This window comes from Prosopis cineraria, unplaced genomic scaffold, assembly GCF_029017545.1.
Source record: "Prosopis cineraria cultivar Desert tree isolate PC_DT_omini unplaced genomic scaffold, ASM2901754v1 PC6, whole genome shotgun sequence".
NCBI lineage: Eukaryota > Viridiplantae > Streptophyta > Magnoliopsida > Fabales > Fabaceae > Prosopis > Prosopis cineraria.
In genome coordinates this window covers 8,714,212-8,732,130 of record NW_026555337.1, presented here as the reverse complement: position 1 = coordinate 8,732,130, position 17,919 = coordinate 8,714,212, and the positions used below count along the sequence as shown (strand labels likewise).

The following is a 17,919-nucleotide window of genomic DNA, read 5'->3' as shown; positions in this document are numbered from 1 at the left end:
TATTAGGAGGGTAACTTGGGCAAAAGTCATCGCTGCCCTAACTTGTCATATTTATCACTAGTAATCGAATTCCTATAGTGTCATATTTATTACCATTAACACATACTCTCAGAGCGAGTATTATCGATTACTTTAAAACCATACCAAACTCTCATTAGAGTTGTTATCACAGTTATCTAACACTAAAAGCTACACAAATGTTGTTCATGTCATGTAGACTTACAGTATAATTATGATCTCTAATTATGATGAGCTCCTGCCCATTTTACTTTTACAGTCATGTTATTATGTCCACTCATACTTGCACATATAATAATATATTTTCACATGCCGCAATACCATGCTTTTCATACATCATACTCAATTTTATAAACACGTGCATTTTTCTCAAAACTCAATTATCAAATATATTCAAATCATTCTCATAACTTTCCATATAAAATAATATATTTAATTTATCCACCACTTTCAACAAATCAACTCACACCCACTTTGCATGTTTTTTAAAATATCAAAGGAGCATATTCATATTTAAATATCCAATTCATAATTTTATAATATCAAAAACACTTAAAACATGTATATAAAGAATTTAGACTCTTGATAACCTCCACCCTTTTAGTGACTCAAAAAAGGTATTGTGAATCCTTGGCAAATCAATGCTCCCAACAACTTCAAGATCTCAAAAGAATCAATCTACAATTTAGATAACTCAAAATCATCAATTTTCTACTATAAATTCATTTTTTCTAATTACCCATTTAACTCAAAAATCCCAAAATTCATTTTCACTTGATAACTTAGATACCTATTAGCTCAAATGACTTATTTAGGCTCCAACTAGCCTAATCAAACACACTATCCACTAACTTAATCCCCAATTTCTTCAATTTGAGTTTCTCCAACCTGCTCAAAATCACAATTAAATTCAAACTAAAATTTATAAAACAATCAAACCTCAATTCCATCCTATATAAACATGATCCGCACACTAATTTCATATTAAATTGTTAGAATATCATTAACTACCTCAAACACCCATTTAATTACAAATCCTTTGAATCATTAAATCCAACAAATATAAACCAAGTAAACACTTAATCTGACTCTCTTAACATATTTAAGCTCAAATTAATTGGTTAGAACCATCCAAATTTTAAAATTATAGACACCCCAAATTCTTTTATTGTTAAAAATTCATAAAATAAAGAAAAAATATGCTTAGAAAAATGTTTAGAAAATTTACCTATTGTTAAAAAAGTTCATATCATTTTCGAAGTATTATATAATAGCACCTACCTTCAAAAACTTTTCCCTCTCTTGACGACGTGACGCTGTTGCTCTAGCCCTCCCCCCGTGTGCCAAAATGAAATGAATGCGGGGGGAGGAAATGCTTTTGCCACTTAATATTAAAGGATACTGGGCCACGGCCCATTATTCTGGCCCATTATCCAAATTTGCCTCGCCCTTGTAGTCTTTTTTTTTTTCTTTTTAAATTCCATCTAATATTTTTTTTTACTCAGCAAAAAAGTTAAAAGATTATGCTAACTTACTCAAATAAAATCTTCATAATAGTTGACTACTGTAATATGTGACATATAATTTACATAATTTATTCAATCTTATTAATTTTTTTTATAAATCATGATCTGGTAGTATATCTTTAAAAATTAAATCTTCTTAGATATTTTTTGTTTCTTATCTAATTATATGGTACATTTTAATTTCCATGAAATAATCGTATAAATACATATCAATATTTTAATAAATATCTACTACCCCTAATTTTTGTACTTCTTTTTGATAAAATAATAATTTGATGTTTTAAGAATATAATTATTAATTTATTTCGATCAAGATTTTTTTTTTCAATTTCATATTCTATTTTATTAAATCATGACCTTTGTGCCTTTACACCTTGGACAACATAAATTAAGTCACCCTAAACCTTAATTTACTTAATAAATTATATTCTAATGTCACTTTAATTTTAGGAGCAAAAATTGGGATGTTACAAAAAATAATTAAAAATAATAAATTAAGTCAACCTAAACCTTAATTTACTTAATAATGTATTCAAACATATGGTATCTTGGTATAAATGACCTAAAATTTAAAAAATAATTAATATTTTATATAGTTTTTAAAATAAAATTTTTTGTATTTGGGTATTTGAGCCATGACTATGTACAATAAGGCTTGGCCTAAATTTTTTTCAGATCTATTCAAACAGACCCAAACATTAAAAACTATAATTTTATTAAGCTCAACCTTAATTTTTTTTAATTTAGTCCAAATTATTGGCTCTGGGCTGTATGAAATTGGAATTTAACCATAAGGTATGATTGCTATTGTTATATAAAATAGATTGTGTGTTTTTTTTTCTATCGTTGAAAAATTAATCTATCTATGAAATAATTTTAAACATACTGTGATTATTATTATTATTTTTTTGAAGAAAGGACAATTTATTCCAAGTACAGTTAGTCCCTTACAAGCATAAAGGTCTCAATAAAAATGAAATTGGGCTTGAAGAAACGCCACAAATTAAAACAAACAACATGAATGGAAAAAACAGATAAATATGTCGTTGTTGATGAAAAGAAGAACCACAAGCTGATAATGTATCACTTGCATAAAGGCTAAAGTCCCGCCTCCAAAAGGAATGGTTCCAAAAAGGTACTGATGAGAGAACCAACAGTTCTCAACGAGCAGGCTAAAAAGCCATAGGCCACTAACAATTATCTAATATCCGCAGAGATATCAGTGTCCCTGTCGCTTGAGTAAAACAGAGAAAATCGATCCTGGGGCAAGAGGCAAACCACAACAAATACAAAAGCATACAAGTCCATGAGAAAGCCCTTGCATGAAATAGTGATCATGTGAGGAAAATGATTGCTAGTTAAGAGAAGACCCACGAGCATGAGATGAAATCATCAGCATAAAACAAATAAAACCTATCTTCAAGCATAAAAGTGCCATAACATAAAGGCACTGAGATGAGAAGGAACTGCTCATACAATAAAGGCATGATGCCTAAAATCAGCAAGCTAAACTAAAACCATTGATCCAAAGACCATGCTTCCTCTAATGACCAAAATTTCAAATATAGGGCAATCAGAGAAAATTTATTAGCAAAGACAAAGAAAGCAGTGAACAGGAACAAGCCAAAGCAGCAAATGAAGAGATGAGAAGAATATATTGTCATTAATTGAAAGAAAATAAAGCAGCATAAGAAGCTTAATATAAAAAATACAAAATTCAATACAAGAAGCCCAACCATAAAGGGAGAAAGCAACTGAGAATAACATGAGACATGACATTTTTTTCATGAAAGAAAATCTAATTGAGTTAGATACAGAATTCACTAAGATTAGAGAATGTCTATAGGTTCAATTCAAAAAGTACTTATAAAAATACTTAAAGATTACTTTTAAGTAAAGTTCTCACATTAACAATAAAATTTGATCCCATTCAAAACCATTATAATCACTGTTAAAGTCGTTGTGCAATAAAATAACTGGGCCAAACTGTACTAATTTTTTTGCCAATGAAAACAATTTCAGTGAATTAAGTCTTCAACATGAGTCGTAACAGCATTTATTTAAACTATAAAAGAATTGATTTTATTGCTTAACCAACAATTATATGAATGGATATTCTGAAAATATGTGAATTTCATAAAAAAAATTCCAAAAAATAAACGATTTCATATTAGATGAAAAAATATTAAAATTTAAAATTATTTTAAAATTTTATGGATCTCAACGTTACAAGGATTTGCTGAGACATTCATAAAAGCATTCATGGATTTATTTTTTTTGGCCAAATAAAAGCACCCACGGATTACTTGCCAATAAATTATTTTTAAGACAACGGGATCTGACCCACGCTCCTGTTAGAAGCCATGAAAATATATAAATATCACTTATCCTTTCTCACTAGAAACTACAATTGCAAGGGGCCCCAAGTGTTCCCGCGACCCGTGAATGAGGTGGCGTGGTCTGAATGGGACACCTACTAACACCGGAGGAAGGGGAAAAAAAAAAAAATCACCGTACCGTATTTTGGTTCTTCTCAGTTTCTCAGTCCCGCGACACCACCTCATCCATTCGCGTCATAATATTATCTATAGAAAAAGTTTCCCAAAATCCTCTTTTCTCAATTGTTCAATTTCTTCTACTACTAGGTCTCCCCTCCTCCTTCTTCAATGGCCGCTCTTCTCGATTCACTCTGCGTTTCTCGCTCTTCTACTCCTCCTTCCCTCACCTTCTCTCAGATCTCGGCTTTTTCGATTCCTTCGCTTTCCGGCCGTCGCAGCTCTCTTAAGTTGTCGCAGTTCCGAGGCCTTAAGCTCAGACCCATCTCAATCACTCGTTTCTCCTGCTCGCCGGCTTCCCCCTCGAGAATCGCTCGTCGCAGTGGGCGGGTCGTGTGCGAGGCTCGAGATACCGCCGTTGAAGGTCCGCTTCTAATTTTTTTTTACATAGGGATTCTGTTTTGATTAAGTTAAAAGGTTAATTTTTTTTAATGGGTTGATTTTATTCATTGTAAATTATTTCTGGATTTAGCGTCAAGGGTTTGGAAAATTAAAAAAAAAAAAAAATTCTGAAGATGGTCTAGTAATTGTAAGAACGGAAACTTCAAATGCTAGTGTTTAAGACTGATTGTAATGACCAGAATATTCTGTGGATTAAAGTGAAAGATATGATGGTCCGCTGCATTCGCTATTAGCTGATGAACTTTAGATTAGCGAACAATCTGTTTCCATCACACTAGACATAGGCCAATTGAGTATTATAAATCAGTGCATCATGCACTTATAGTTGCTTTACGCATGCAATTTCAAATTAGATCATCACTTAATGTCACCTTGGTAGTTTCATATATTTCCTTTATCACTTTGGTTCTCACACATATGTAGAGGGTTTGTGTGTGCGCGTGTTCATTTTTTAAGTTTGGTCATATGCCTGTATGCAATCCAGAAACCGGAGTGGCAGAGCCCAAATTTGGGTATAGTGCTTAAGTTTACTTTTTTTTTTGGGGGCCGATGTTGATTGAACTGAGACGCTTTATGAAGGTAGATGACGTTACCAATTGAGAGAGAAGCCAAAAACTTCTTTGGTCCGCAACTGTTAGTTAGATTAGAAACTCGGACAAAATCAATGTGAAATATCCGCTTCGATTCCATATTTTAGGGGTCATTTTCTTTTTCCCTTTTCTTCAGTCATGGGGAGATTTCTCGAATTTGTTGCTAAATAATTTCAGCCATAATAAAATAATAAAATCTACTACACTACTTTTCAGCCATAATAAAATCTACTACACTACTTTGACTTTATCTCCTGCTTGCTATAGAAAAACTTATGGTGCAAACCTAACCCATTCATTAAGAGAATTGTACAAGTGGATCCAATAAGTAACATCGAACTTATATAGTAATTTCCAGTTTTCTGCTTACATGGAATTAATGTAATTTGAGAGCTATTACAGTAGTTATCCTTTTTTTTTTTTAAAGACTAATTGGTCGACAATATTCAATGCATGATCTCTTTCTGATGAAGCATTCAGCAGATGGTAATATTTGTGGTTTAAGTTTTATGCCATTATGGGAGTGATTATAATATCAGTATAATTTATGCCTTGTTGATCCAAGCGATTCTAACTCTCCGGACCGTTGAGGACATTCTTTCTTTTGCGTGCGCAACTTCCAATCTTGTGGTGTAAGAAAGATTTAACAATTCCTCCGTTAATAAGGTTTCAGGCCAAAAAAAAAAAAAAGGGCTTCCGATGCTGTCCTAGGATCTTATTCTCATTTAGAACATTATATACTACTACTTGTAAAACTCAATTATCTCAACTACATGATTTTCCATCATGCATGTAAGCTTTAACAGATCCATTTCAATGCTGTGGGGTTTATTGATGGGAATTTGGAGATTGGCATTACCATTTTCTGTTGTTGCCAAGAGTTTGCAGTGTATTCGGACCATGCCTATGATTTATAATAAAACAACGATCTATTCAAGTATTGTACCAAGTCTCTAACCCTGCCTTGTGCTGATGCCTTGCTTTCTTCATGATTCTAGTGATGCCAGTGCACGTAATTCCTTATGATCTCTTTACGCTTCAATGGATTGTCCACTTGTTCTGAAAGAATTTACTAATTGAAGACAACCTTTTTCTATACAAAATATTGCAGTGACTTCTATTACTGATGCAAATTGGCAGTCACTCGTCCTGGAATCTGAATCTCCGGTTTGGTGTTGAATTCTGGGCCCCATGGTGTGGCCCCGCCGCATGATTCACCCTATAATTGATGAACTAGCAAAGCAATATGCTGGGGAAGATGAAGTGCTACAAGCTTAACACTGATGAGAGCCCTTCGGTCGCTACCCAATACGGGATCAGAAGTATCCCAACTGTCATTATCTTCAAAAATGGTGAGAAGAAAGAAACCATTATTGGTGCTGTGCCCAAATCAACATTGACCACTAGCATAGAAAAATTCTTGTGAGATTATTAGCTTGTAAGTTGTCTGTTGGAAGTAAAGCTATTTTACTTTTAGCTTCTTTCATCTCTGAATGCAGATGTCTTAAGTTTGGATAATTTGCTTCTTAGTTACATCAATCTGCATAAGTTTTCTGGCAAGGAAAATTTTACGGTTTATAATCACAAATTTTAAGAATTAAAATTAAATAAATTTGCAGATGAAGATGTCAAAGCTAGCCATTTTGATAGTCACACCTAAGAAAGTTAATGTCAATTATGGGTAAGTGAGGTCTGGAAAATTAAAGTGAACAAGCTGCGCTGCATCTCTTGTATGATAGTCAAAAGTAAAGTCTGCGCCTTCATGGCTTTTCAACAGTGATGCTCATCACGGCAATATGCAATGTAAATGCTCTTCGGACGGAGAAAGAGGCAATTGCACTTTTTTATTTTAAATTTTAATGATAAACTTATTATTTTTATTTTAAAATTTAAGAATTATATTTCTAAGGGAGGTTTGGTAGACAACCAAGTAATAGTAATGATAACTATTCAATAATAATTGACGATTCCAATAAAGAGTATGGAATTTTAGAGTAATTTTTTGATTTTATAATTTTTTTTATTTAAGTTCCTTGCGTGAAACTCTAAAATAATCTTTCCATTAAAATTAATTGAGTTGGTTAATATAGGTGTAAAGTCTTATGTCATAAGCTTATGGATTGAGTTATGGGGAGCTAGCCTCATCTAATGGGAGTTAGAGAAATTAAGGAGAGGTTAACTATCTTATTAGAGATGAAGAAGTCAAAAAAATTTTTCATTTAAAGATTAAAGATAGATTAAAATGTATAGAGTTTTAGATGTGTATAATTAAGTGGTTTAAATTATTTTAATAATGTAAATTATTTTTAACCATATTTAATATAAAGAGTTGATAAGGTTAGCTGAGCACTAGACTGTTGGTTTCATTTCATTTCACTGCTAGCTCTCACAAGTCTTGGAGGGCGTGATCCTAAATTGTCCTCTGCAAGCTACAACTTGGTGGAACATAGAAGAGAGGGTGCTGAAGATAATAGCAAAATTACCTGAGACAAGCCATATGATGATATTCTCCTTTGAACACAGATGTGATTGATCAATGAAATCGTCATTTGAACGACGAGTGTAAAACACTCAACACTGTCATTTTCGCATGTCTCTTTTCTTTTCTTTTCTTTTTTTTTAATGGCATTGGAACTTGACTGATCATGAAGTCACGGACCAAGCCTGTAACATGAAGTGAAACAATGGCCATAATTAAAATGATAACTCAGACTCCACAGGAAGATTCCGCTTGACTTAGTTGGATCAAATGCGAGTTGCCACCTAACTCAATTAGCTTTAATTAAAGCGCACTTTGATTGGTGGAGAAACAATGGAAAGGACTCGCGTCGTTGTAAAATTGATTGTGATTGCTTTTGATATTTCACGATAAATAAATGTCTCAACCAATATCATTAAGTTGTGTATAGTGTATAAGCATGGGATACTAAATTCCAAACTTCATTGTTCGGAACGGTGGATAATAAATTTGTTGATCACAAAAATTATTAAAATCCCTAATTATTTCTCCCTCATAATTTAAATATAAGATTAGTTGAGGAATTTATTTTGATCTTGAAAATAAGACTCTAATCTTTCTTGTCTCCCTCATTCATATTTTTTTGATTGATGTCATAGTTTTTCTCACTCTTTTTTCCCCGTTAAAAGAGGAGTATTTAAGAAAAGACAACACATAGTTCTTAAGTCACCTGTCATGAATCAAGAAAATTAGTTTATCATTAAAATTATCTAAAAAATATTTTGATTTCCATTTTCACCCATAATAAATGCCATAAATTTAAAAAATAAACCTTCTTTATCTCCTCTTTAGAAATTGAGAAATTGAAAATAATATACATTTGAAATAAAGCAATCAATATTACCCACACAAAAAAACAGTTACAAACTCTTAATCAACTAAAGTTGATGTTAGTGCTAAAGACTCAAATCCCAACCCTTGCATAGATAATCTTTGCTTGCGAAATGACTTTTATTTAGCACCACAACTTTTTTAGAATGTGACTTGTATATAAAAGATTAAAGGAAGTATTTTTTACATGAAAATAGCAAATAATCAATTTAATCAATTTTCTTAATCTCTATGGACTAATTAATTATTTAGATCTTAATATCTTATATTAAGGACGGACAGTAAGAAGTACTAGTCATTAGTGGTTGTTAATCAGAAAATCTAATTTAAAGTTTCATAAAATTTCATAATTATCCTGTCCCACACACACACACACACACACACAAAAGGGGCCATTGGGTTGAATGTTGATGGCCTCGCCGTATCTACTAGCCGCCAAACTTTTAATTGTTTCACAATCTTTAATAAATTTACTTTAAAATGCCTGTATCTTTTTTAAAGTATTGGCATACAGTACATATTAAAAAATGCAATTACCATATAAGAATATTAAGTACATTGTTAAATTGATCTCTAAAACTTGATAAACATTGTTTTAAAGATGTTGCAGTTAATAATGAGACAATAAGAAAAATTATAATAAATAGAGCTTTAAAGTTCTAAATTGGTCTATAAAATGAAAAAAAAACTCTAAAAAATACATATTTTTAAATGAAGGAGGGGTAATTTGTTGGTAAAAAAAATGAAGGGGGTAATTTATTTTAATAATTACTATGTTTCAGATTGAATATGTCGAACGAAAATGTACTTGTCATTAATGATTACCTTTGTTTCTCAATGTCATAAAAGATGAGTCCAATTAATAAGATTTGGCTTATAATTTATAAGAAACTATATTTAGAATGTGCTTGTAATTTTAAAAGAATAAAACAGGGAGAGTAAGTTATATCATATTGGGAGTCAGTCTTTATATTTTATTTTATTTTCATCAAATTGATAGGTTATATTTATTAATCCCTTAAGTTTAAAATTTTTGAATTTTTCCTTTAAAAAATATATTAAGAACTTTCATATTTTATAAAAGATCATATAACTTTGTAATTAATCTTATAATTTCGATAACTCAAAATTTATATAATTAAATTATGTCTTCTAATTAATTTTCACAGGTATAAGCTTTTATAAAAAAAATATGGTAAAAGAGTAAATTGATATATAAACTATATGTTCAGTAACATCTGAGACCCTATACTTATTTTTTATGTGATATTTTCCTTTGATTTAAAAAAAAGGTGTAATTTAACCTCTATCATTAATAAAAATTAAATTTGATCGTTAGTTGATCATAAAAATGACAAAAGAGGTTCTAAAAAATTACAAAAAATGACTAGTAAAATTTTCTTGATCATTTTTTGTAATTTTAATATCCTTGTTTGTAATTTTTGACAAAAAAAGGTTCTAAATTACAAAAAACAACTAGTAAAATTTTCTTGATATTTTTTTGTAATTTTAATATCATTTTTTGTAATTTTGGATCATTTTTTTAAATAATTTTTTAGGTTTTTCTATCATTTTCTAGTTAAATAGTGGTCAAAGTTGTAATGACTTCCATCATTAACCTTACCATACCACACTAATTTATACCAAGTACTTTGATTACGCATGATGACCACAGAAGCTAGAATCAACCATAGCTAGTTCAATCTCTAAAAATTATTTAAAAACTAAGTTTAAATAAAATGGAATCCAAAAAACATTCATATTTGAAAACAATAATTAAAAACACTTAAAATCAAAATATAAACAGGTACAAAAGCATAGAAATAAATTTGAGCACAAAACAAGTTAAGCAAGGCCAACAAGTCATTTCAATAAATTAGGCGCTCATCTGTTGTGGCTTATGGCATAGAATCTACTCGCCATTGCCAAAGGCATAATTCACTGTGGCCAAGACAAGCAACCACATCCGCCACAACTAATTGAACATTTCACCATTAACAGCACAAATTTGACAATAAAAATAATCTAACATTCAAAGTACCTAATTTTTAGCTTAGACCTTTGATTAAAGTTCAAACACAAAACAAGTTAAACAAGGGCCAAACAGTCATTTCAATAAATTATGACAAGTCTGTCATGACTAAGCACTCATTTATCTTGTCTTGTGGCATAAAGGCTACTCATCATTGCCAAAGGCATAACTCATCGCAGCCAAGACAAACAACTACATCCGCCATAGCCAATTGAATATTTCATCATGGCGTATATGAATTAACAGCATAGATTTGACAACAAAAAAAAATCTAAGATCCACAGCACTTAATTTTTAACTCAAACCTCCAATTAAAATAATCCAAATGTCCACATGTAAACAATTAAATACTCTAGCTAATTATTTTGGTTACGCCTCAATTCAATACCAATGGGGACTTTAGACACTTAGGACTCTATGCATCCACATATTACCATAACCTCAAATCAACCAAATGTCATCACCAAATTCTCATTGAGATACACAATCAGGTAAAACCACATCCATATATAAGTATGCTAAGACTCCACATGCATTAATGATTCAACCATCAACCATAAACTATACTCTGCATGATTAGCTCCCATTACAAAACCATGAAAAGCCATAATAAGAATTGCACAAGACAATATTTAGGCTTATGCAAATGAAATAGACTTTCTAATAAATACAAACCCCTAATGTTAGTAATAATAAGGATTCAAATACACTAATTAAATAACTAGAGACTTTACTTAAGAAGCTACACGTCTCTAGTCTTTATTGCTTCCCTTTAGCCTTAATGTTAGCGTTTCCTGAAAAAGTATTAACCAATGAGAGTGAGATTATGCAATCTCAATAACTAAGACACATAAATTCAAGTATATAAAAGTATGGCAAATACAAGCACGTAAAGCAAGAAATCACAATTGACAATCTTTTTCAATATTTAACATATATCATAAGACTATTAATCATGAATCACAAGGCATATAATATAATGGTGATAATTATGCATGATCACATGCATTCCATCTTTATTCCTCTTTTTCCATCTTCTAATTAAATCTATGGACTATTAAAACATATAAAACTAACTCGTGTGATTGAACTTGACCCGCTCTTCAATTGTAAGGGTTATCCGGCTGTGGTACCTACTCTCTACTCTTAGATTATGGATTCCTTCTTGAATACCAAGATGTCATAATTACCATGACCCACACCGTCCCTTGTAGCAAACAAGTGATCTTATGTAAGCATGCTTACATATGTCATCCCTGAGAGACAATGGACATAAATGTACTGTAATTAACTATGCCAACCACCATGCACAAATCTCAATAGAGGCTATATCACATGGACTTTTCTATAATGTCTTTACTCACTTGGGTGAGCTCCCACACATCCATGATCATGTAACATGTTCATGTTACTCAATAATATGTCATAATGCAAACTTAATTAATTTATCTCATAATTAAGCACATGCCATCAAGTTAACATAAAAAAACTAATATTTGATCTCATACCAAAACTTTATACTCATGCTTATCATGGCACCAAGTAACTATTTAAACACATAATACAAGTCAATCACACGCATAATTAATCAAATACTTATAGTTATGCTCATTAAAATTACAATGGTTGCAATTCCATCATTACATTATGCTTAATAACCATATTGAAATTTCATGAAATATGCCAACATCTCATGCCCTCATCATATTTTAACATGGTATAATTATACGACTCAAATCAAGTCAAACATCCTATTTCTTCAAGCTGATGACAAAATACCACATAAGTCTTAGCAATTGATACCTACATGCTTGCATATTCTTATAATCAATTTCATCAAAATCAATAACATGCAACTCGTAATTGCAAATAATAATTATTTATAAAAAATTAACTTTTTGTTACCTCCATGCTCAGTTACCACCCCGAATACACTTTTGATTTTAAATGAGCTTTCAAGCAATCAACAAGCTCCAAGAGTAGCCAAATCTACAATTAGAACCATTAAACATCATTAATGACTCATTATCATTTATTAACCATTAATCACAATTAATGCCTAATACCCTTGTTAAGTGTGATTAGCAAAATTAACACCTAAACTCATTTCTAATAACTTATTTAACCTTCATTATACTTAATACACATTGTTAGTTAATTTCATTAGCTTAAACTTAGTTACTTAGTATTATGATTAACTCTAAACCATTATCGTTAGCTTAATCTAATTGAAAACAACTCTAGAGTTTCAGATTTAAGCACCACCTTATGTAAATATAATCAAAATAACATACATAACGTTTATTTAACTTCAAACAACCCATAAAATTTGAATCCCATGGCTAGAGTTGCTTCAGATTTAAACTTTAAACTTGATCAATGCTAAAACTTGATTAGAAAGAAGATTAGAGGGTCGGAGATAAATTAGAAGCATTACCTAAATTTATGATGAGTTAAAATTTGTGCTCTGGTGCTAGAGAAGTCAAAATCCTAATAGAGCTAAAGAAAATTGCCCAAAACCTTCCAAAAACCTCCATCGCATCTGTTTCACAAATAGACCTTTAAGTATGATTTTTAGACATTCACCGTGATGAACAATACTTTTGCTGCAGTAAATGTCTCTTTCACTACAATGAATTGTACATTCAGCAAATTTTCACCAAAATCCAATACTTTGGCTCTAGATCTAGTTTGAAACCTAATTTCCTTTATACATGATTTTAGGCTTAATTTTAATTTAATCATAAATAAATGCCCAAACAATTAATTGATCTCAATCATATATGATTTTCTAATTAACACTTCCAATTCACAAAATTTCTAAATTAAATCCTCAATCAATACACATATCATCTTAATTAAGTTCTTAAACTCACTTAAATACTTAAATACTTTTATTAGCTCAATTAATTTAATTAATCCTTAAATTAAATTTTGGGATGTCACAAAAATTAACTTTTGTTAATAATAAAGGTCAAATTATATCATTTTTAAAAGTTGAAGGGGAGCATCGCACCAAAAATGAACTTAAAATTCCAAACATTCATAGACCTATAATTTAGGAGTAAATTTGCTATTTTGTCCAAAATTTTAATTAAAATAAATATTGTATTAAACCTATTTTTGCCAAAAGTATTAAATCAATTTTTTATAAACTTCAAAAATATTTTTGTCTTAAAAAATTTAATTATTTAATAACAATTTTACTTTTATAAATTAATATATTTAATGGATTAAATTATAGAGGCTTAATTAAAACAAAATAAATAGAGTAACCTGATTCAAAAGGAGCTTGAAAATCCAAAGATATCTAGCTTACATGAGCACGTGATATTGGTCAACTCAAAATTTGCAAGTGGTTTTGGATTGTTCAATGCAACGTTTTTAGCTGTGGGTGTTAAATTTTGATTATTTAACACGTGATATGATCATATTATATAAATATGTTTTAATTTTGTCACGTTCTCATAATTAAATCAAATTATTAATACTATTGATATTGATTATTGTGGCATAAAATGATAAAACCGAGCGGTGGTCCCCCCCGGGGGATGATTTTTAATCAATTTTTTTACTAATTAAAAATTTAACACACTGAATTAAATCTATATAAATAAGTAAATAATATTTTTTAAAAAAATATATAGAAAGTTTGCTTTATACACAAATGATAAATTTCCTTTAAATACAAAAATCATCACCATTCTCGGCTTCAAGTTCTAATAATTAAATCAAATTATTAATACTATTGATATTGATTATTGTGGCATAAAATGATAAAACCGAGCGGTGGTCCCCCCCGGGGGATGATTTTTAATCAATTTTTTTACTCATTAAAAATTTAACATACTGAATTAAATCTATATAAATAAGTAAATAATATTTTTTAAAAAATATATAGAAAGTTTGCTTTATACACAAATGATAAATTTCCTTTAAATACAAAAATCATTAAGCGTAGCAGAAAATCTATATTCTCGGCTTCTCGCCAATATAAATAATTATGAAGTAGTAACTTTTAATTTTAGCTGGCCGAAAAATTTAATTTTGTGACTTCTTGTTCGCGATGTCATGTGATGAGCTGGAGACAGAATATTAAGCGTGGCAAAAAGACGCATACGCCCTTGAATGTGTCGTAAGGATATTGGCCGTTCAACTGAATCGCAAAATGGGACACCAATGGATCAATCCCCATCTAAGGCGACAATATCATTAATATCAATATAAAATATTAAAAAAATAAATTTGACTGAATATGTGAATCATAATATAACTATCCCCAATTCATCACCATCTTCAACTAATTTTGATAACTAAAGAATATTTATAAGTGACTTTTAATTTATTTTATTATAATTTAAAAAAATTTTAAGCTCATTAATTTAATTTAAAAATCTAATGAGTTTTTAATTTTATTCATTAAATATGCATATTTTTTGATGCATACTCTTAAAATACATTTTTTTACCAACATCTAATATCCGAAATTTTAAAATATCAGCATAGCTTGGTAAAATTTTTACAACACACGTGATAGTGAGTAACAAGTTAACAAGATATTGCTGTTGAAGCTTCGTTTTTCCTCCTGTGAGATTAGGGTAATCTCGACCGTAACTAAAAAGGTGTCCCCACTCCTCGTTCCACTTGCATTGCTTCATCTTCCTCTCCTCCTTTCACCCTTCTCCATGCATTTATTCTCATTCCACCCATCTCTCCACCATCCTTCCTCTTTCTCTTCTGTTGTTCTCTTTCTTACATTACAGGTATCTTCTGTTTTCTCTCTCCCTTTCTCACATGCTATTGTCTTCTTTACGAATGAAAGGAGAAATTTTCCTTGTCCTCTTTTTCTGATTTTAATTTTGTCGGCTTCTTATTGGGTTTGGCTTCTGGGTATCTTGTTTTGCTCTTGATTACCGTCGCAGTTGGCTCGTGTTTCTCGGATTTTTATCTGGGCTCAAATTTTAAGCTTTGATTCTTCGTTTGTTTGCTTTAATTTAATTTGCCTTCCACTTGTTGAAGAAATTCCAAATAATTGAATCCAGCTGTATCTTCATTTATCTTTTCACTTGTGAGCCTTTTCTTTCAAACTTTTTTCATATTTTGCCCTTCATCTACACTGAGATAATGATTTCATCTGTGTTTTTCATGATAAATTGGAAATGGGGAAATTTCAAATTTGGATCTCTTTGATATATATTTGATCCAATCTGCTCTGCTGATATGTTCAAGTTTTGAACTCATCATCATTTTGCTTTACCAAAGAGAAATGTTTGGCCTAGAAATCTGGGTCAACCTAACTATTTGAACCAGTAAATGTCTTAACTGGTTTATGACCAATTTGATCATAGATTGATTACTATTTTGATCATTTACTTTTGAACTAGTGCCTTGATCTGTTCAATAATCCATCCAGTTTTCAATACCTCGATATTTGGTGGTATCTTATTAACTACATTTTCAAATGTCTAAGAAATGTTGTATTGAAATGTCATATACATGCCGCTAGAGTTTAGGTAAATAATTAGCATTGGTGACATATGCTTATTCTTTTGCTGTGCCATGCTGCAACACATAAAACTCTTTCCCCCGTTGGAGACAAATAAAGTTACATATTCTTGTTATGTGTTGATGAGGTCTCACTCTCTTGCACTCTCTCAAACCACATGCATCAAATTGGTTTTGCTTCCTTGCCAGTCTGTTTCAAGAAATGTTCAAAAATTTGTTACAGGTCGAATTGCTGTAGAACTGGGGGAAAAAAAATGGAACCGGCGTGCTTTGATTGTAACGGGAATGTCTCAAGCGAGAAAAAATTGAAATCAATTTCTTCAGAGACTAGCATGGCTGATAGTGACAATGGTTGCTTTGAGTGCAACATATGCTTGGAGTCAGCACATGATCCTGTGGTCACTCTTTGTGGTCACCTGTACTGCTGGCCTTGCATATTCAGGTGGCTTCAAACTCAGAGCTCTTCTGATGAATCAGACCATCTGCAACCTTCATGCCCGGTTTGTAAATCCGACCTCTCTCATACTTCATTAGTTCCTCTTTACGGCCGAGGTGCACATAGTTCGGATTCTGAAGTCACGAAAACCCAGATGGATACAGGAATACCTAGTAGACCACCTCCTCACAGCTCGAATGCTATGTTAAATTCTGCTACTGCATCGACTTCTCAAAGTGGTCAACTCCACCCAAGTTATTTACAGTCGCAATCGCAGCCATTTCATTATCATCAATACTGCCCTCACCTTTATGAAGGACATGCTATTATTAATAGATCACCGTATCTTGGAGTTGCAGCTCTGACTAGTTTCTCCTATCCTATTATTGATATGTTCAGAGAAACGGTCTTTGCAAGGATGCTTGGGAATTCTGATTCTAATTCATTGGCATATCGTTATGTCGGTTACTATCCTCATATTACAGGTGGCAGTCATAGAATGAGGAGGCAGGAAATGCTCATTGACAAGTCTCTAAGCAGAGTATCTTTCTTTCTCCTCTGTTGTATCATTCTGTGTCTTCTCTTGTTCTGAAGATATTTTGATGTAGACTATATAGACATATATCATGTGTAGTCCTAGATATTAAGTACTGTTTAGAGATTGGCTGTAGGTTTATGTGACAAGTAAATAGCATGTCTTGGTTTGGTTTTTCCCCCCTCACTGTCTTTAACAGCAGCAAGAAAAAGCATATATGATGCTTTATCCTTCTTTTGTCTGAATAATGTACTATATATTATTATATGTGACTATAAATTAAATTTTATATGCCTGATTTGAAGCCAATTTCTTGTGTTTTTTGAGCCCTGTGGAGAAGACTGTTCAGGGGAAGTTGAAGTTTGTGAATTTTAGATGCTAAGACGTGAGTTCATTCATAATCACGTTCTTTTTCGTCGCTTTCTGTCACTTGTCGCTAAATACATGAATGTAAAGGATCAAATTTGGAAGATTCTTCATTGGCAACACTTGCGATTTACATCCTAGTATCAACGAAGCATGTGTGGATGCAGGAAGTGTTGGACAATTTGACTGATATATTGGCAATTAGGACTTATCTGAGTTGTTCAGAAATTGTGGTTACAGGAACATTAGTTAAAGTGGAAAGCTTGATGAATATGGCAAAGAAAACCAACTCACTCTTATTGGTTGACATGCCTCCTCTGAACAATAACTATTTAAACATGTTTATACTCAGTAAGAAGTCTGAATTATGAATTGGCATGAGAAATTTTCTGCTGAAGTTGAAAACAATGTTGAAGATAAATGAAGAATCAACCAGAGGATTGTCAACTGCAGTATCTTTTTTTTTTTTTTTTGTCCCAGAAAAGTTTGAGTCTTGATTACTACCTACTTTTTTATATAATTTTTTATTGTTTGTAAAAATGACATTGTTTTTAAGTGAACTTTTTCTTTATATAAAATTATTAATAATTACGAGTTCACTAAAT

At 31.2% G+C, this 17,919-nt stretch overlaps 2 protein-coding genes across 2 annotated transcripts; both read left to right on the top strand.

Moving 5' to 3' along the window:
- Window positions 1–4,053: 4,053 nt before the first annotated feature.
- On the top strand, window positions 4,054–6,609 carry LOC129313687 (uncharacterized). The gene is given in 5 exon segments (XM_054956996.1): window positions 4,054–4,463; window positions 6,203–6,264; window positions 6,266–6,293; window positions 6,296–6,342; window positions 6,344–6,609. Coding segments are annotated over 5 exon segments (564 nt in total). The 5' UTR covers window positions 4,054–4,210; the 3' UTR covers window positions 6,518–6,609.
- An 8,485-nt stretch (window positions 6,610–15,094) lies between these two features.
- Window positions 15,095–17,420, top strand: LOC129313683 (E3 ubiquitin-protein ligase RMA3). Its single transcript, XM_054956990.1, has 2 exons — window positions 15,095–15,235; window positions 16,201–17,420. Exon 2 carries the CDS (start codon window positions 16,232–16,234, stop codon window positions 17,003–17,005), a length of 774 nt encoding a protein of 257 aa, XP_054812965.1. The 5' UTR covers window positions 15,095–15,235; window positions 16,201–16,231; the 3' UTR covers window positions 17,006–17,420.
- Window positions 17,421–17,919: the final 499 nt, after the last annotated feature.